The 16,381-nt window shown below is 39.0% G+C and overlaps 1 protein-coding gene across 3 annotated transcripts in view; it reads right to left on the bottom strand.

The window, feature by feature from the left end:
• Positions 1–13,520: 13,520 nt before the first annotated feature.
• UBE3A (ubiquitin protein ligase E3A) overlaps positions 13,521–16,381 on the bottom strand; it is a 101,363-nt gene continuing 98,502 nt past the window's right edge. Inside the window, exons 12-13 of one of the 3 annotated variants that reach the window (XR_006540593.1) lie at positions 15,487–16,343; positions 13,521–13,625 (exon numbers count right to left, since the gene is read on the bottom strand). Coding sequence is in view for 2 of the 3 variants with exons in the window: in XM_021680632.2 (XP_021536307.1) it covers positions 16,223–16,343 (121 nt within the window). In the remaining variant the exon portion in view is untranslated. Of the gene's footprint in view, positions 13,626–13,948; positions 16,344–16,381 lie in introns of those variants that run through there. The other 2 variants (XM_021680632.2, XM_021680633.2) reach the window with 2 other exon arrangements.

Here is a 16,381-nt window from a genome sequence, read left to right as displayed (position 1 = left end):
ATTGGTGCCATGTCAATGGTAAGTGTAAATGTCACCACCATAATCACAGTGGGACAGTGCTATTGGTTATTCATCTAGAACTTGGTGCTATTCCACATTTTGGTGGTGCTCATCTCCACCAAGGTCTTTTTGGCCCTTTCCTGTCTTTTCCAACATCAGTAAATCATCGCACAGCTAATCCTCATATAATAGTGTGTTAAACTGATTGATCTCTAAGATCACTTACAGTGGTAAAACTGTTCTATTATATGGACACCTTAATAGACAATTATGGACACATCTATAATTAAAGGCAGTGTTTCAGGGGCTGATGTGTTTTCTGCTGCAATGGTTGTTTACATCTATCATCTATTCCCATTGGTTGGTGCCGCATTGTCAAATTTTTGGAGATTGTCCTTGGATTGTTTTAAAGTGTTGGGCTGGATTCTGTTGACTATAAAACAAACTAGTATTTCTGACCTGACCTATAGAGGCTCAGACTAGGAGAAACCACCATTAGGAGGCAGGGAAATACAGCCAACAAAGGTGTAATTGGGTAAATTCTGCCCCTTCACCAGTTGCAATAAGACAACCCAACTGCCCAAGCCATTATGATGGTTATCCTGCTTTAAGTTGGTGAGGTCAAAGCAGGATCCACCTGTACATTGTGCAGTGGAACAACATAATTTTTATAAGGCCACTTGTTTTGCCTTCAAAGGAATTCTGGTACTTTGCTAAGAAGTAAAATTTTCTTAAGTCAGTTACAGGAGTTTATCAGTGAAGATACTGTTAGTTGAAGACTTCTAAGATGATTGGACGATAAGCCTCAACCATGTGATTTAAAATCTGGGTTCTGTCCCTCCATCAGCCATCCATGGGTCAGCATTATCTGAAGGCTGGGTACCCTTGGTGGTAGGAAGGCTGACAATAGAAACTAGAGCGAAGAGCAACTAGGGAAATAAGTTTCCTTGTTTAGGTAGAGTGTTGCTTCCCAAAACTCATATAAGAGCACGCATACTTAGGAGCGCCTAGGATGGTTAAGCATCCAACTCTTGATTTTGGCTCAGGCCATGATCTCAGGATTCTGAGATGGAGCCCTGCTTTGGACTTTGTGCTCAGCTGGGCTTGAGATTCTCTCTCCCTCTCCCTCTACCTCCACCCTCACCTCACCTCTCTGTCTCTAATAAATAAATAAATCTTAAAAAAAAAAAAAAGAGCAAGCACACTTTCCCCCAAGCCATAGTAAGCATCCTGTCATATCTTACAGGTTCACAGTGGTTTTGGCCAGCCCAGACTCAAACCAATCAGTATGGCAAGGCAGGTTTTGCTTTACCCTGATAGGCTTAGACAAATCTTCTTATCCCTGGAGCTGGGCACAGTTTTGGGGTCAGCCCTCTAAACTACATATAGTCATTCAGAGAGGAAGGGTAGCTTGGATGTTTGGGGGCAATCTGGATTTATGAAAACTCACTTAGATTTATATAATATTTTCTAATTGAGAAGCCACTTTTATACATTTCATTTTACTGATATAAATACCACTTTTACTCTAAATGTAAGCAAAGGATAAGGTCCAGGCTTGTGAGAGAGCTATCAAAAGCTTTGTGTTTTTACACAGTAGAGTTTGGCAAAGCAGTAACTGTTAAGGAAGGAGAACAAACAGGGAAATCTAAGATTGCAAGAAGGTTTAGTGGGCTAAAGGAAGACTCAGGGCTATTTTAGGAATACAATGTTTAGATAAAAGAAGTTGGTGTCTGCTTTCTTGAGAATTGAGAATGGACTGGAAAACAGGAACAAGAGGGATAGGGAAAAAAAGGATGGGGACAGATGATTTACATACTATATGGGCAACACTTAATGGACCCTAAGCAGAGGAAGATTATAGTTGTTAAAAGTTTAGTTGTTAAAAAAAAAGAAGAAGAAAGGAAAGGAGGGAGGAAGGGAGGAAAGAAAACTTTACAAGTAACAGTCTAGAATTGCGAAGTGGCTGGGTCACAAATACATTCCTGGTAGAACAAATTTAGCAGCTTACTTGAAGGTGCTTATGTAAATGGGGCTACAGTTTGAGGGATAAGAGCTTGGGTTAAAAATGTAGGGCTTCTGCAGGCTGGCACCAGCACTATCTAGGGCTTCTGTGGCACTTCCTGCTGTTACCCTGTCTGGGGCTGTCTAGAGAAGGTCTGACATCCAGTTAGGGCCACATCTCTTGAGCTCAGCATCTAGAGGCAGACTGTTAACAGTTGATGTACCTTCAACAAGAGGATCCTCATTTATCTCTTCTCTTCTTCCTCCTTCTCCACCTCTCCCATACCCCTCTTTTTTTTTCCCCTTGGCTTTTGGGGGGTCTCATCTTTGGATAAAGTTTTTATATATCACAATTAATGAAGGGGTCCAACTTCAACCAACTGACCAATTTCATCCTTGAGAGGTTCACATAATACAACTATATAAAGTACCTTTTTCAATCACCTACATAAACATTCTCCTATTAGATTATACTTCTAAATCTCATATTTTTGTTAATAATCTTATTAAAAACTTCCCTATCATCACCTGCCAGGGAGATAGAGGGAACTAAATTTAAGAAATCTCTAACATCTGTAAGTTACTAAAAAGCAAACACATGGACCTTTCAGCCTTGCCCCTGCGAATTCAGTCCATCACACAGAGACAGGGTAGCTGGACTTCAAGCCCCCTTTCCCTTGGAAAAGGGACAGTTCTCAGGTGGAAGCTGGGCTTGTAGTAAACAGGCCAGTGAATATGTTTCCCAGGACCTCTGTTTTTGTGAGAGGCACTTGACAACCAGACCGTGTGCCTTGATGACCCACAGAGTTCTTAACAACAAACACTGAAGCCCGGAATAGAACCCTTTGATCATAGTGCCCACATGTCACTAAGCACCCTCACAGGTCTGCTGACAGAATACTGGCTGCCATGTCCCAGGTAGGAAGAGAAATGTCTGATCCACAGGTCCAACTAGGCATCTTATGGAGAAAGAACCAGAACAGCGACTGTCAGAACCTGTTGGACAGCATCAGCAATCAGGGAAACAGACACTATTCCACATTTGGAGACAATGTAAAGTTTATGGAAACAGAGAAGTCCTACTCAATTCTGTCCTTCAACTGGAAAGAAGAGAACTTGTTGAAAAAGAAACTCAGTTTTCTGGAGTCCATGAAGAAATGTGAAGCTAATGCCTGGCTAATGGAGCAGAAAGCCTTTTATAAACAATGCCACTTGAAGCTCCAAAAGTCAGAGCTGGCTCATGCCCGTTTGCTAGGCAACAAGGACCTGGTCAAAAGGCTCACCTCCAAGAACTTGTTGTCCAACTACACCTCCACCTTGGTGGATGAGAGTGAGGCAGCAGTGAAGGCAATAGTCCAGAATAGGAGAGGGTGGGAGAAGAACAAGATGATCTTCAGACTTAGCCTGGATAAGAACAGACTCTATCCACCCCTTGGCAGTAGTCTGCTGAAGAAGGTGGAGGCCTGGCCAGCTTCCAGCACAGTTTTAAAGGCAAACTCCATGAAAGAGAACATAAGGGCAACTGTAAAAATCAGGAGGTCTCCTTCCAGAGAGGAGGGCAAGCCAGCTCTGTTTTTATCTTTAGAGTCTCTGAATAGCCCACAGCAGGAAGCAAAACAGAAAAAGCTTCCTGTAGACCGCAGGCCATTGCTGGACAGGGAAGGAATCACGAGGGACTTCTCCAGCAGGCCATCAAGCATTGTTCAGAGTCGTCTCCAAGATTCAGCCACTGGCAGGAAATCGAAAGGCAAACTTCTTAAATACCTAGTGTATGGAGACAGAAGTGTGGAGCACCCCAAAAAGAAAATGCCAAGACCCAGGAACAACCCCCATGGCTCAGAAAGTGTGCAAATGGACCCAGCACTGCTGACCCAGATTCAAGCCTTCCTAAGGCAAGAGTCTCTCATAAATGAAAGAACTACGTATCTGGAGGACAGAATCCAAGGTCTGCCACAGCCCACACATTTTGTCTTTCAAGATTACTCTTCCAACAGTCCCTTGGAGAAAGGAAGTGAGGGAGTACTGCATGCTCCAGGAATCAGAATGCATGGTGTAGGAAGAGAGCAGAAAATCATTCTTGAAGAGATTAGAAAACAAATTTGAAGCAATTCCATCACCAAGAACAAACACTTTTTTCCCTAAGGTACCCTTCCCCTTTCTACCCATTTATCATTCAGCAACAATTTCTTAATACGTAACAAAGAAAAATATTACCCCTGAGTGCAAACTGCTTCTGAACTCAGGGAGAAAATGCTTTTTTCCCCTCTTCTATAAAAACATGACAATCATGTTTTAACATGATTTAACAGTAAGAAAGTGGACGTGGGTCATGACTGGCTCTGCAGCCTTGAATATGAAGACACAGAGACAAACAGAGAGCACAGGCTGTGCTGGGACCAGGGCATCTTGAACTATCCACACCAGGCTTCATCTCCACACCAAACAACACATTTCAAGGAGTAATATCTAAGAGGAACGTGACTCTGGGAAACTTTTTGCCAATATTGCTTTTACTGTAAAAAAGAGAGTGAAAGAGTAATTTGGGAAATGTTAGCAAATTTGTTTCTTCGGTGGCATGGAGAGGGAGTGGGCATGGGAACTTGACTCTAATTTCTCACCTTTTTATAATAAAAACAAATGAAAAGTAGTTGACTTGAAAACTAGGAGAAATATCTTTCTCTCTTCCTCTCCCAACCCTTCATCCCAGGTGAGAGCCTATGGGGAGCCTCCTTATATTTCATTAAGCAAAGACAGTGCTGATTGAGGCAGGCTGAAGTTTATGGGCATGATAATGTAGAAAGACCATGGGGCAGGAGGTAGAGGCTCTGGTTTCTACCTTTATTTATATAAATTTATATAAATGCAATGGCCAGAGTAATCTTGGGCAAAGTGCTTCACAGTTTGACACCTGTTTCCTCACCTATAATATGAGGGTTAGACAATATGATCTCTTAGGCCACTTTTACCCCAAAACCTCCTTAGTACATTTACTTTGACTTGTCACAAAAACAGATATTGGATGGCTGCCCTTGAGGAAAATGAAACATCATCAGTCTTTTGTCCCTCCAGTGGCCTTTCCAGTGATAAAGTTAATATTTCAGACGTTTTTCCTGAAGTAACATAAGGCAGTTAAAATCTTTTTTATCAGTTAGATGGTAATGAGATAAATACTTAAGGTGGTAATTTTATATTTAAATAAGTAATGGTCTCTCTCTAAATATTATTTCTGTATATTTCCTAAATATTTAAGTCCCATGATGTCAGCAAAGGTAACCTAAGAAAGTGGAATTCATGAAAGCACATGGCTCTTTCATCACAGGTTTAGTGTCATCTGTGAAAATCAGATGGCTGAAATGAGTCCCATTGCAGGCAGAGGATACTCCTGTCACACATTGCAGTGGTCTGTGCTGTCCCAAATGACTGTTTCCACTTCATGTGGGTTCAATGTAAATTTTATTAATTTCCTCTGTGGGTTACTTGAGTAGAAGCATTGAAAACACACAGATGGTTATCATGAGAAACAAAAAGCCATCCTTAAATAATGTGATTACAAGAGTGATTTTGGAGTGAGGAGGCTGGGTGGGGTAGGGAGGAATAAAGCAGCTCTCTTTAAAGTCACCTAGGAAGATATGATCTATTTACTCACCAGGTTCTTAGGAATATATGGAAGACAAACTGGTTTTCTCCTCTTACATTCCCAAACCAGCTACATTCATAAGGGTTGTGCTGTCCCTGAACAGTAGAAAGAAAGTGTGAGGAGCACCTGAATAGCAGAAAAGCCTCAAGACCCTTCTTCACATTCAGGAACAATTCTTACACTACCTTTTACTGGTAGTTTCTATAGAGGTCTGGAAGTCCAGTTGACAAATCAGGCCCTTCAGCTTTGCAAATATAATTTCATTCATTCATACACTCCTTCAACAGTTACTTACTGGACATTGAGGTAAAGAAAACAGACATGTTCTTACTCTCCTGGAGTTTACAATTTAAGAAGGGAGCTAGGCAGTAATGAAGCAAACAAAAGAATACATTGTGATAGGCACTATAGAAATATGATAAACATTTTGGAGAACACAATTTAAATTTGAAAAATATATCTGTCCTATTAATAATATATATTGAAGTTAAATGGCATTTTCACTGGGTTGGATTGCATTCACAGAAGGCAAGCACAATGGGGGCAATTCTGAAATGCATTTTTAGATAAAATAACTTCCATTTGACAGGCCCAAGTATATACTGTATAGTTGTGGTGAGCTGGGATTGTCTCAATCTCAGCTTGAAGCACCTGAAGTTTATCTTCTTGCCCTTGGTGTTATCTCTAGAGCAAGCCTACCTTCTTATTTGCCTCAAGCAACAGATTTTATATCACTACTGTCCTCTTTAGGGCCCACTGAGGTGGAGATCAAACCCAGCAGTGTCAGGCAGTGATAGGTCCTGAAAGGTGGATAATTGATGTAATTGATTTTGGAGTTTATATATCACATTTCAAAAGTTTTAAAATATTTTCCCTTAGCTGATTTATCTTCCTGTGATGTACATATACACCCTTCTAAAAAGCTGCAAGAGGAGTTGCAATTGAGGGGAGGGTGTCAGTCAGTGGTGTGCAAAGGTACAGCAGTGAGGATGAAAAGGAGTTTCTGAGACACCCAGGTTGCTGTGTAGCTACATAAAGCATGTTTACATTCTGCTGCTGGCACTGGGGGCACAGCCATGAATAAGAAAAAAATCCCTGCCTTCATTGAGCTTGGTTTCTAGTGGAGCACAGATAAAAATGTGCAAACTAACAAGAACATCAACAATTTTCCTTTACTGAAAGTTCCATGTGTAACTCAAATGCTACCATTTTCCAGGGATACTGACCATGTTCTTCCTTCCCTTTATTCCCTTTCCCTGGTTCCTACCTATGGGTTCAGCTATGACCTATATGGCCTATATGAGGAAGAGCCAACATTTTTATCTTCTGTGTATGCTTTTCTCTAGACACATACGTATTTAACTCTCCGTGGACAGCTCCACTTGCATATCTTTCAGCTACTTCAACTAAAACAACTAAACCCAACTGTACTAGCTTTCCCTCCAAAGTCTGCTCATCTTCTATTTAGACCAACAACCCCACTATCTACCCAGTTACCCAAACCAGAAATGTGGTAGTTCTTATGACTCCACTCTATCCCATGCAAGAATATCTTCTAATCAGTCTCCTGGTTCCAGTCCCTAACATGTCTTAGATTGTTCCTTCCCTTCTATCCTCAGCTCTTATATGCATTTCTAGCATTATGTCAATAGTCTCCTAACTACAAAGACCACATGGCATTTATGCTCCTCCAGTTTATATTATAAAATAGATATAGAATGCAAAACTGATTATCTTTGCTTCTTAATGTCTGCAAAATTAAGTCCTAAGTGTTTGGTATGGTCTACAAGGCCCTCCGTGATCTGATCTATCATTGTCCTTTCCAACCCCATCTTGATTCTTTTATGCCTCACACTCAGGCATATTGAACACTCTCCACTTTGCCTAGTATATACGTTCCCATCTGTTAAGATTGAGTTAAACCTTTATCTCCTACTTGAAAAATTTTTGGATCTGAATTCTCTGCTCAAATTGTACCTTTACATACTTTTATTACCCTTAGTGGTCTGTACATGTCTGGCCTATTAGATTGTCTCCCCATAATAGACAAAGCAGTTTTGAATCAATCTAAAACTTCCAGCAAACCTGCAATGTGGCAAGCATTCAATTAGAATTTGTTAGTAAATCTTAATGAAAGGAAAAAAATTCACTTCAGTTGGAATAGGATAAGAAGCAGGTTTTGGTATGTCCTGTAGAAATCTTTCCTTATCATATCATCATCGTCTTGTGTCCCAAGTTCTTTCCATAAGTCTGATTTACTAAATAATGAGGACTGTGTGTATGTGTATGGGGGAGGGGAGTGTGGAGCAGCAGAAGACAACTTTCTTTTTGCAAACCTGCTCTCTGGCTCTGAATGTTTTTTTCAGGGATGAAATCTCAGGTCATGTAAGATTTCTGGTATTAAGTCCACACTAGTGAAACTCTCTTAACTGAAAATATAACTCGCACTCAGGTCTCCCTCTAGGTGGGAAGGCTAAAGACAGGTATATGAACAACCCGCTTCTTTTCTCTTCCTCCCTTTACCTTTCTTCTTACTAAACAGCTGTTTCTGGCCCTTCTGGAAGGGAGGGATTTATAGAAAAGGATTCTGCCATATCTAGTTGGTGCAGCTATAATAGGGTTTTGGACCTTCAAGGAGAGGTGGGAGTTAATAGCTTTCTTTCATGAAATATGTCCTACTGGGAACCCCAATTGAGAATGTCTAGTTTGGCTGGCAGCTTCCCATTTCTCCTTCCCTCACAGCTTCTACATTTGATGGTGCTCAGATGTTGGGTGGTTTGCCACACGCAAGCCAACATATGTAGGGTAATTTGCAAGATGGCTCACCTCTTAAAACCACATGTAGCTTATGGGAAACATACACCTCTGCCCCATTATTGGTGAAGGTGCCCTTTCTTCAGTTGTCACAGTTCCCTTCAGCCACATCTTACCCAAGGACCCTTTCCAGGAGGAGTCAAGTAGCATCCTTGTGTTTCCCCAAATCTAAAGATCACAAGATCAAGGTCTCCAATTATTTCATTTGAAACATACCTCACTGACTTTAAGATGAAGGAAAGCCTCCAACTCATTCTATGAAACCAGTAGTACCCTGATATAAAAACCAGACAAAGATATAACAAGAAAACTACAGACCAATATTTCTTATCAACACAGATACAAATACTCTAAAGAAATGCTAGCAAACCAAATCCAGCAGCATATAAAAAGGTTTGTGAACCATGGACAAGTACGATTATCTCATGAATGCAAGCTTGGTTTAATCCATCAATGTAATAATATACCCTATTAGATGCAGAAGCATTTGACAAAATCCAATATCATTTTTTAAAAAAAGATTTTATTTATTTGACAGAGAGAGAGAGAGACAGCAAGAGCAGGAACACAAGCGGCGGGGTGGCAGGGGCGCGGAGCAGAGGGAGAAGCAGGCTTCCTGCTGAGCAGAGAGCCTGATGTGGGGCTCGATCCCAGGACCCTGGGATCACAACCTGAGCCGAAGGCAGATGCTTAACAAGTGAGCCACCCAGGCACCCCTCCAATATCCTTTCTTGATTAAAACACTCAACAAACAAAAAATTCCTCAACCTGAAGCATCTATGAAAAACTCGCAGCTAACAGCACACTTGATGGTGAAAGAATAAATGCTTTCCTCCTAAAATCAAGGATAAGACAAAGATGTCTGTTCTTGCCACTTCTATTCAATATTATACTAGCAGCGCTGGCTAAGCACTTAGGCAAGAAGAACAAGCAAAAAGAATCCAGAGTGGAAAGGAAGAAGTCAAACTATTTCTATTCACAGATGCACAATGTTGTATATACAAACTCCAAAGGAAGGAAGGAAGGAAGGAAGGAAGGAAGGGGAATACAAGATCAATATACAAAAATTATTTATATTTTATATACTAGCAATTAGCAATCCAAATGTTTATAGTAGCATTAAAAATAACAACTTAGGAAAATATCTAACCAAAGAAGTCAAGACTTGTACCCTGAAATCTATAAACATCAATGAAAAAAATTAAGGACCTGAACAAATGGAGAGACATCCCATGTTCATGGATTGGAAACCATTATATTGTTAAAATAGCAATATTCCCTATAAACACAACACAATCCCTATCAAAATTCCAGCTGTGTGTTTTGCTGATTATAAAATTCATATGGCATGCAAGAGACCTCAAGTAGACAAAATGACCTTGGAAAGGAACAGAGATGGGGCACTCACACATCCCAAATTCAAAACCGAGCTATAGTAATTAAGCTATGATAATCAAGATAGTGTGGTACTGGCATAAGGCCAGACATATATATCAATGGAATAAAACTGAAAGTCTGAAAATAAAGTCTAATATTTACAGTCAATTACTTCTTAATAATGGTGCCAAGACCATTCATAGGGAAACAAGTCTTTTCAACAACTGTGCTTGGACAACTGGACATCCATATGTCAAAGAATGAAGCTGGACTCCTACAATGCACAATAGGCAAAAATGGTTGAAAGACCTAAAACTATAAGACACTTAAAACAGGTATGACTTGCAGTAGGTAATTTTTTTTCTTTAAAGATATACCAAAAGCACAAATCACACACACACACACACACACACACAGAGAGAGAGAATTTGGACATCACCAAAATTGAAAACTTTGTGCTTCAAAGAGCACCGTCCAGAAAGTGAAAATACTATCCAAAGAATGGGAGAAAATATTTGCAAGTAATTTATCTGGTAAGGAACTTGCATCCAGAAAAAAGAATTCAGTAATAAAAAGAACCCAATTAAGAAATAGGTAAAGGATATGAATAGACATTTCTCCAAAGATGAACAAATGGCCAAAAGCACATGAAAAGATGCTCAACCTTATTAGCCATTAAGGAAATGCAAATCAAAACCATTAAATACTTCACTCTCACTAGGATGGCTAGAATAAAAATGTCAGTAATAAGTGTTGGCCAGGATGTAGAGAAATTGGAACTCTCACACACTTGTTGATGGAAATGTCAAATAGTACAGCCACTTTGGACAAGTTTGATAGTTCCTTGAAAGGAGTATGCATACGACCCAGGAATTTCACTCCTATGTACATAACCAAGAGAAATAAAAACTGATATCCACATAGAAACCTGTACACAAATGTTCATAGTAGTAGTATTTATAATAGCCAACAAACAGAAATAATGCAAATATCCATCAAATGAGTGAACAAAAATATGGTATATCAATAAAATTAAATATTATTCAGCCATAAAAAGAAATGAAGTACTGATACATGCTACAACATAGATGCACCTTGAAAACCTTGTTCTAAGTGAAAAGTTAGACAAAAGGCCACACACTGCACGAATCCATTGATATGAAATGTCCCAAACAGGCGAATCTATAGACAGAAAGATTAGTGATTACCAGGGGCTTTGGTGTGTGTTTGTGTGGGGTATTGGGGAGACTGTTGAAGGGAGAATAAACAGTCACTCCTAATGGGTACAGGATTATTTTTTATAGTGATAAAAGTGCTCTGTATATAATGGTGATGATTGCACAATTTCATGAATATTCTAAAAGCCATGAATTGCACACTTCAAGAGTGAATTTTGTTATGTGGATTTTATCTTAATTAAAGCAAAAACAAAAATGAGGGAAGTACCCCTCCTCCACTTTGAGGTGGATGAGAGAGGTTCAACTCCTGCAAAAGCAATCATTATCTCCAACCTCTCAATGGACTCCTTTTAATTGGCAAATATTGAGCGAACCTATCTCAGTCTGTCTTGCACCAGGTTGTCTAGCATCTATATCTCAACTTCAGCAATGAGGTGGGCTTGGATATGATAATCCAAGCTGAGGGAAGGGCAGGGCCAGGACTGAGAACCAGAGTCATGACACTGAAGTCTGCACTCTTGACAGTTGTGTACCAGACACATGCTTATCCCATTTCCTATGGTTTCCTAAAGACCAGAAGACAGCTAGGATGATTATTCCAGGTGCTGTTCAAATGAACCTAAGAATCCTGATTTGAGGGTTGATTTGTAGTAATGGTTATGAGGTTCTGGATAAACAGGCATTCATTCATTGTGGTGTTTCATTTAGTATAAAAAACAGTGTTTGGCAGAGGACTGTTTCTTGATAGACATGAGGGGCTGGCAATCATTGGGTGGTGTAAGATGCCTGCCCCTATCTCCACTGAGAGGAGTGTGGCCACAGACAACGTGGCTGCACAGAGGCTCCTGGTTGTGAGAGCACATCCAAAGGGTAGGGCTGGGGAAGTCACACAATCTTGCTCTCAAGGACACCTGTCCTTTTCATCCTTTCCCTCTTACTGTCTTTCCATGGGTTGGAACAGTCATTGATCCAGGGGAGCCACTTCCTCAAGAAGCAAGTCCTTTAGCCACAAATATTTAAATATTTAATAAAAAAACAAACTTTTTTTGTGTGTGGGGGGGAAGTGTGGGGGAGACAAGGAGAAAGAGACCATCTTTAGTGAAAAAACAGGAAGCTTCATTGAACATTCTATTGCATGCTGAGCTGTTTTCAATCACGCAAGAGGTTACAAGCTGGTGGAAAGATGATTTAAAAGTCTTTACTATGAATCTGCTCACATCCTGGTACTCCTCACTGTTTTGTAAGGAATGTGCCCCACAGAGTTGAACTACCATGGCAAGTGTGGGTTGCTGTGAGGTTACACAGGCACTTGGGGGTCCATGTTGGTGGTCCATGAAGGTTTTTATGGGTGCTTTTTAAATTTTGATTTGGAAGGGTACTTGAGAGATATGAAATAAGCACAAGTGAAGACGTTGGGTGGAGATGCAGGGAGAAGTGCCTGTAACAGATGGCAAAATTGGAAAAACATGTGGCGCCCAGTTTATGGAGGGCTTTGGATGCCAAGCTTGAAAAATATTCAAAGGGAAGCAAATTTTGAAGCAGAGGATATTAAATTAGCAAAATTATTTTAGCAGAATGAAAAAGATTGGAAGTTAGTTAGGAAGCTATTAAAAGCAACCAGGTGATTCAATGGACCAGGACCTGAAAGGAAGCATGATGAACAACTCCGGAGATTGGAGGGGAAAGGAATTGATAGGTACAAGCTGTGACAACTGAGGGATGAGGGATTTCGAGGACTAGGTTGAAAGTGATCCTGTTAAGGAAGAAACAAGTAACAGAGGTAGAGACGCAAGATGAAGTTCTGGTATTAACTTTGAGGTACCAGAAAGATTATCCTGGGGATAGGGTCTGAGCAAAAAGGAGTGGTTGAGGTTGACCAGAGAGAATTGGACAAGAACTTTAAGTAGAATTATACTATCCATCCAAGATCTGGATGGTATACATCCAACTGAAAAAGGAACAGAGTAGCAGCCAAATTAAGTTCAAGGTGTTGGCAAGGTTTAACAGTTCATACTGGCAATTGAGAAGGTTGAGTATTCTTCAGGAGAGCATTTTCAGTGGCACAAAAATGGATTAGCAGCATTTCTCACAATGAGACACCTACATCAAAATCTTGCAGTGTTTAACAAACACGAACCTACTAGATTTGAACAGGGAAGGGGGAAAAGTCTTGGGACTTGGAATTTAACAGTCTTCCCCAGGAAATTCTTTATAGACTAGTAACACAGAGTAGAAGATGAGAGGGAGCAAATAGAAGTTTCTTTTTAATTCTTTGGTGGCTCACGGAAGGGGTGGGAAGGGTAGATGATCAAGAAGCTGGTAGAGGTTAAAAAAAATGTATATGTGTATATATATGAGAGGGGGGAGGGAGGGAGGGTGTGTGTTGTGAGAGAGTGAGCAGGTAAGGGGATCAAGACTACAAATAAAGTAGTCTTAGGAAAACAATCCTTCTAAGAAACTGTTATGAAATTCTTGAGAAAAACCCAAAACGGGGACTGAAATCCCAGCAGTTGTGTTCTTATGGGAGTGATGTTGCTATGTCACAACCAATGAATGAATATCAGCAAGTTCAGTTTGAAGCCTCATTTTCAAGGTTTTGTTTTTTGGATATTTATCTCCCTACACAGATATGCATCCCAAAATAAAGCTAGGGAAGCTGTAGTTGTATTTTATCACACAATTAACAAACTTAGGAGAGCAGTATATAGGGTGAGGAAATGCAACTCATTTGCTGAAGCTGCCAGGCTCCAGAAGAGTTTGGCAGCAGGTTGTATTTTTATGTTGCATGTTTTAAATTTTCTAAAATAATAAAATGTAAAAGAAAGTTTCTATTTCATTTGGAAAGCTAATTAGTTTATGGTTCATTTTTTCCCTCAGAGCTTCCTGCAGACTGTGGGCTGATTCACAGATAACCAAAATATGTAAGAGTGTACAGACAAAAAAGTACTTTAATAATAAGACATTTAGGGTAGAAGTAGTCATAGTCAAAATTTCTGTTTTCCTCTTCCTTGAGATACTGTTCAATGGCATTCTAGTAAACAGTAGTGAACAGGAGGCAATGGTAAGAGAAGTGGTAACATACCCAGGGTAATTACTAAGAGAGTGAGAGCAGCTAGTATGGACAACCAATGACTTTTTCTCTTAAAATATTTTTAAGGGCAGGTTTATTTTGAACTGTTTGTTAAAAGTCTATCTGATGTGAATTCTATATCTGATAACCTATACTCAATTACCATTCACAAACTTCATACAGATATGTTAATACATTTATAGAACTTCAATACTGTGATAATAGAACTTGAGAACTGAAGAGCACACATTTCTTCACGAATTTATTATATAAAATGCCCCCAGAGTATTTGATTTCTCTCCTTCTTTCATTATACACAAGCACATGGATGAGACGCTCTTTAAGATGACTGTAGTATCATGAGAGTCCCTTGCATCAAGGTAGTGTACATACCTTAACAGTGTTCTAAAGGCTGGCCCAGAAAACAACAACAACAACAAAAAAGTTACCTTATCACAAGATGAAAAGCACTATTTTCTTTTTCCTCTAAATTATGATGAAAAATGTCACTGTTTTATTTAGCATTATGGTACATAACAGATCTGTCTCAATTACTAAAATAATTAAAATAATCCTGAAAGATATCCTTTTTCCCCTCCAGTGATTTGAAAAGCTGTATTTTTCCTGCCAATTTCAAACAAATCATCAGGTTGATCTATCGTAGTCTGTTAAAACAATCATCAAAGCACAAGCTCAGCACATTAGCTGTATGTAGCTTGTAGTAAAAGGATATATCCATATGTCTCTCCTTAGTTAAAAATACATAATCCTTTTATTTTATATTGCAATAAAAGAAATTAACATCACAGACACAGAAGACTAGAAAGGGGAAACTACTTACTTCTGAATGTCCAGTAATTTAAACCTATTTGTATTTTTCCACAGTACATGAAAGTAATATTTAACACTTCCTTTTTGAAGTAAAACTTAATCTTTGGGGATATACAATGTAAATAGGACTTAAGAGTAATAGTTCCACTCATTTCCAGGTCTGCTTAATGTATGATTAAGTAAAACAAGGCACAATAGCCATCCTTTCCATTATGTTGCAACACTGATCATGTGCCTTGATAAAATGGCTGATTAGACAAGATGATGGCAACATGAAGGGAAGACTTTGGATTGTCTATTTAAAATGCAGGTAATAAGTAATTAATAAAAAATTTATTTTAAGTGCACTTTCACATGCTTTGCGTTTATAATAAACAAACTTCCTAGCTTTCTTGCAACAGGCTTGACTACCATTTCTTTTGGCCAAATGCACTTTTCCCCAGTAAACTTAAAACAACAACAACAATAACAACAACAATAACAACAACAACAAAATAATCCCTGTCCTTTCATAAACTAAGAAAGAGGATTGGCTACTGAAACAGTTCATTCCAAGACACATGAAGACGACATACTGTGGCATGAGTTGTTTTTAATTTGTTGTGCTGTTACTAAAGTTCTGAGGGCTGCAGTTAAAACATTCCAAGTTCTCCCTTCCATCTTTATTGATTTCAAGATTTTGCACAGAAAACTCTTTGGGGACTAGAACAGCAGCAATTGCATCACACTGTTTTCAAGACTTCAAGTTTCAAAGCAAATTGTTTAAAAAAAAAAAAAAACACAGTTCCTGATTTGAGTTAGATACAGGGACGAAAATAGCACATACTTGAAGGTTACACAGTCTACAAATGGTGGCAAATATTTTCCTTGGGAGAGTAGTTTTGTTGGTATATATTTTTTAAATACTCAAAAAGGCTCAACCTCAAGCAGTAATAAACACAAGCAAAAGTGATTTAACCCTTAAAATAAATATTCAGAAAAACCTCTCTGTACATACAAGTGAAAGAATAAGTAACACTTTCACGCAAAAAAAAAAAAAAAAAAAAAAACAAAAAACCAATAATAATAAAGGATTTGTTCATATAAGTAGCTGAAATCTGCTGTTCCAGCCCACATATCCCCAATAAAGAAGGGAGGCACAGACATAGGTGACTACTGTGGTTCACTATCTTACAGCCTTTTTGTACTGGGACACTATCACCACCAATTTTATCCTTCTTGTTATATTTATTAAAATTTTAAATTTCTTTTTCTTTTCCTTTTTTCTTTTTTTCATTTTTCTTTCTTTCTTTTCTTTTTCTTTTTTTTTTTTTACAGCATGCCAAATCCTTTGGCGTAAGTGATGGCCTTCAACAATCTTTCTTTAAGTTTTTCTTTGCTTGAATATTCCGGCAGTAAAAGGACATTAAAGCAAGTATGAGATGTAGGTAACCTAAATAGAGAGAGGGGGGGGGGAAATAGGAAAATAAA

Source organism: Neomonachus schauinslandi, chromosome 9, assembly GCF_002201575.2.
Source record: "Neomonachus schauinslandi chromosome 9, ASM220157v2, whole genome shotgun sequence".
Lineage (NCBI taxonomy): Eukaryota > Metazoa > Chordata > Mammalia > Carnivora > Phocidae > Neomonachus > Neomonachus schauinslandi.
This window is presented reverse-complemented; position numbering and strand designations above follow the sequence as displayed.